This window comes from Electrophorus electricus, chromosome 6, assembly GCF_013358815.1.
Source record: "Electrophorus electricus isolate fEleEle1 chromosome 6, fEleEle1.pri, whole genome shotgun sequence".
NCBI lineage: Eukaryota > Metazoa > Chordata > Actinopteri > Gymnotiformes > Gymnotidae > Electrophorus > Electrophorus electricus.
Genome location: NC_049540.1, coordinates 3,910,799 through 3,913,298, shown reverse-complemented (window position 1 = coordinate 3,913,298; position 2,500 = coordinate 3,910,799). Strand labels below are relative to the sequence as shown.

At 44.6% G+C, this 2,500-nt stretch overlaps 1 protein-coding gene across 1 annotated transcript in view; it reads left to right on the top strand.

Moving 5' to 3' along the window:
• LOC113590594 (neuronal tyrosine-phosphorylated phosphoinositide-3-kinase adapter 1) overlaps window positions 1–2,500 on the top strand; it is a 31,352-nt gene that overhangs the window by 23,394 nt on the left and 5,458 nt on the right. The window contains 1 exon segment of the mRNA XM_035527240.1: window positions 277–380. Coding sequence (XP_035383133.1) covers window positions 277–380 — 104 coding nt within the window.

Here is a 2,500-nt window from a genome sequence, read left to right as displayed (position 1 = left end):
ATTCATCTGTGTCATGGAACCAAATTTTGACTTAGAATTGCAAAAATCAAACCAGATGGTGGGGTTAATGATAGATGGAGTAATTCATTGACATAGATTAAACTAAAGTGTGTGTGTGTGTGTGTGTGTGTGCTTGTGTGTGTGTGTGTGTGTGTGTGTGTGTGTGTGTGTGTGTGTGTGTGCTTGTGTGTGTGTGTGTGTGTGTGTGTGTGTGTGTGTGTGTGTGTGTGTGTGTGTGTGTGTGTGTGTGTGCGTGTGCATGTGTGTTTTTGGCAGAGCTGGGTCGTCTGGGCAGATCGTCCTCAACATCGGGAGTGAGACAGGCTGGTGGAGATGTTCAGAGGCAGAATAGCCTGCCAGCCAGAGAGGCTCTCAGCCAGGTACCTACATCTGACCAGTTACTGTCCGTCTGACCAGTACTGCTGTTACTGTCCGTCTGACCAGTACTGCTGTTACTCACCATCTGACCTGTACTGCTGTTACTCACCGTCTGACCTGTACTGCTGTTACTCACCGTCTGACCAGTACTGCTGTTACTGTCCGTTTGACCAGTACTGCTGTTACTCACCGTCTGACCTGTACTGCTGTTATTCTCTGTCTGACCAGTACTGCTGTTATTCTCTGTCTGACCAGTACTGCTGTTACTCACCGTCTGACCTGTACTGCTGTTATTCTCCATCTGACCAGTACTGCTGTTACTGTCCGTTTGACCAGTACTGCTGTTACTCTCCATCTGACCAGTACTGCTGTTACTGTCCGTTTGACCAGTACTGCTGTTACTCTCCATCTGACCAGTACTGCTGTTACTCACTGTCTGACCAGTACTGCTGTTACTCACTGTCTGACCAGTACTGCTGTTACTCTCCATCTGACCAGTACTGCTGTTACTCTCCATCTGACCAGTACTGCTGTTACTCACTGTCTGACCAGTACTGCTGTTACTCACCGTCTGACCAGTACTGTTGTTACTCACCGTCTGACCTGTACTGCTGTTATTCTCCATCTGACCAGTACTGCTGTTACTGTCCGTTTGACCAGTACTGCTGTTACTCTCCATCTGACCAGTACTGCTGTTACTCACTGTCTGACCAGTACTGCTGTTACTCACCGTCTGACCAGTACTGCTGTTACTCACCGTCTGACCAGTACTGCTGTTACTCTGAGGGCTTCTGCTGCCATTACTGTGACTGTAAGGCTGCGCTGCGCTGGAGCGTTAACTTCACCTAACGCCGTGTTTCACTAATTTCATGGGGTGCACACACATTTATTGCCATTTTATTAATGGACATGAATGCGCCTGTGATGAGGTAGGGGGAGTGGTGCACTCACCAGTTTGGAGCGCATGTGGGCTCCCTTCTCCTCAGACCTGCTCTTATCATACGCACAAGTGCACCGCAGTATTTTCCTCACATAAAGACGTGTCCAAGTTCTCACAAGCACCACTAAAAATATAAATCCCAATTACTAAATACAACTGGTTTCATTCTTTTTTCCTTCATTCACAATTCTATTGTGGCTTTTAAGCATGAATCAGACAGTTGGCAGATTATTATGCACAGAAAATTATATAATTTAAGTAATTTATCATATTACCGTTATGTAAATATTAATTTTATTCTCATCACTGTGAACAGCAACAATAATGATACTAATGATATGGATGTCATCATTTTTGTTGGTAATAATTACTGATGTTCTCTGAATATCAGTGGAAGAGGTTTCATGGATCAGCTTCTGGTGCCATATATGTTGGCGTAGTGATTCTCTACTGCGCTGAAAAGAACTTCTGTTCCTTCATCCATGAATTTTTGCTGTTCCTGCACGTTCGCTAACATAATGAAATTGTCGCTGTGCTGTGTCACCAGAGTTCAGCTTTCAAAGGGTGTGAGAGGAGTTAATTTGATTGGAAATTGTGGCAGCAAGCCTGACACTGTTACTCTAACTGTGACCAAGACTGGTATTGTTACTCTGTTTGACCACAGACGGTACTGATACTATAGTCTGGCAAGCCTGACTACTCCAGCTCTTAAGTATCTAAGAGTCATCACTGTTACTTTAAGAATAACCCCCACTATTGCCATTACTCCAGCTCTTAAATATCTAAGTCATTACTGTTACTCTAACCCACACTATTACCGTTACTGTAAGTGTGACCACTACTGTAAATCCACTACTGTTACTCTGAGGTTTCGATATCCTCACCAAGGAATTTCAACCACCTTCACAGTCCCTGCAAGTACATACATTCCTATAACCATGGGCAAAAGGAACTGAGTCAAGGACAATATAAACACGAAGGTGTGGTGATGAAATATCTTTTCAGCCAAGCAGGCTCATCCCATCCCTTTAAAACAGCTGTGCTAAGTACAATCGCACATCACAAAAATGGCACGTTTCTCCCTTCCTTTACTCTGGAGCATGTCTCTGGAGCATGTCTCTAGAGCATGTCTCTAGAGCATGTCTCTAGAGCATGTCTCTGGAGCATGTCTCTGGAGCTTGT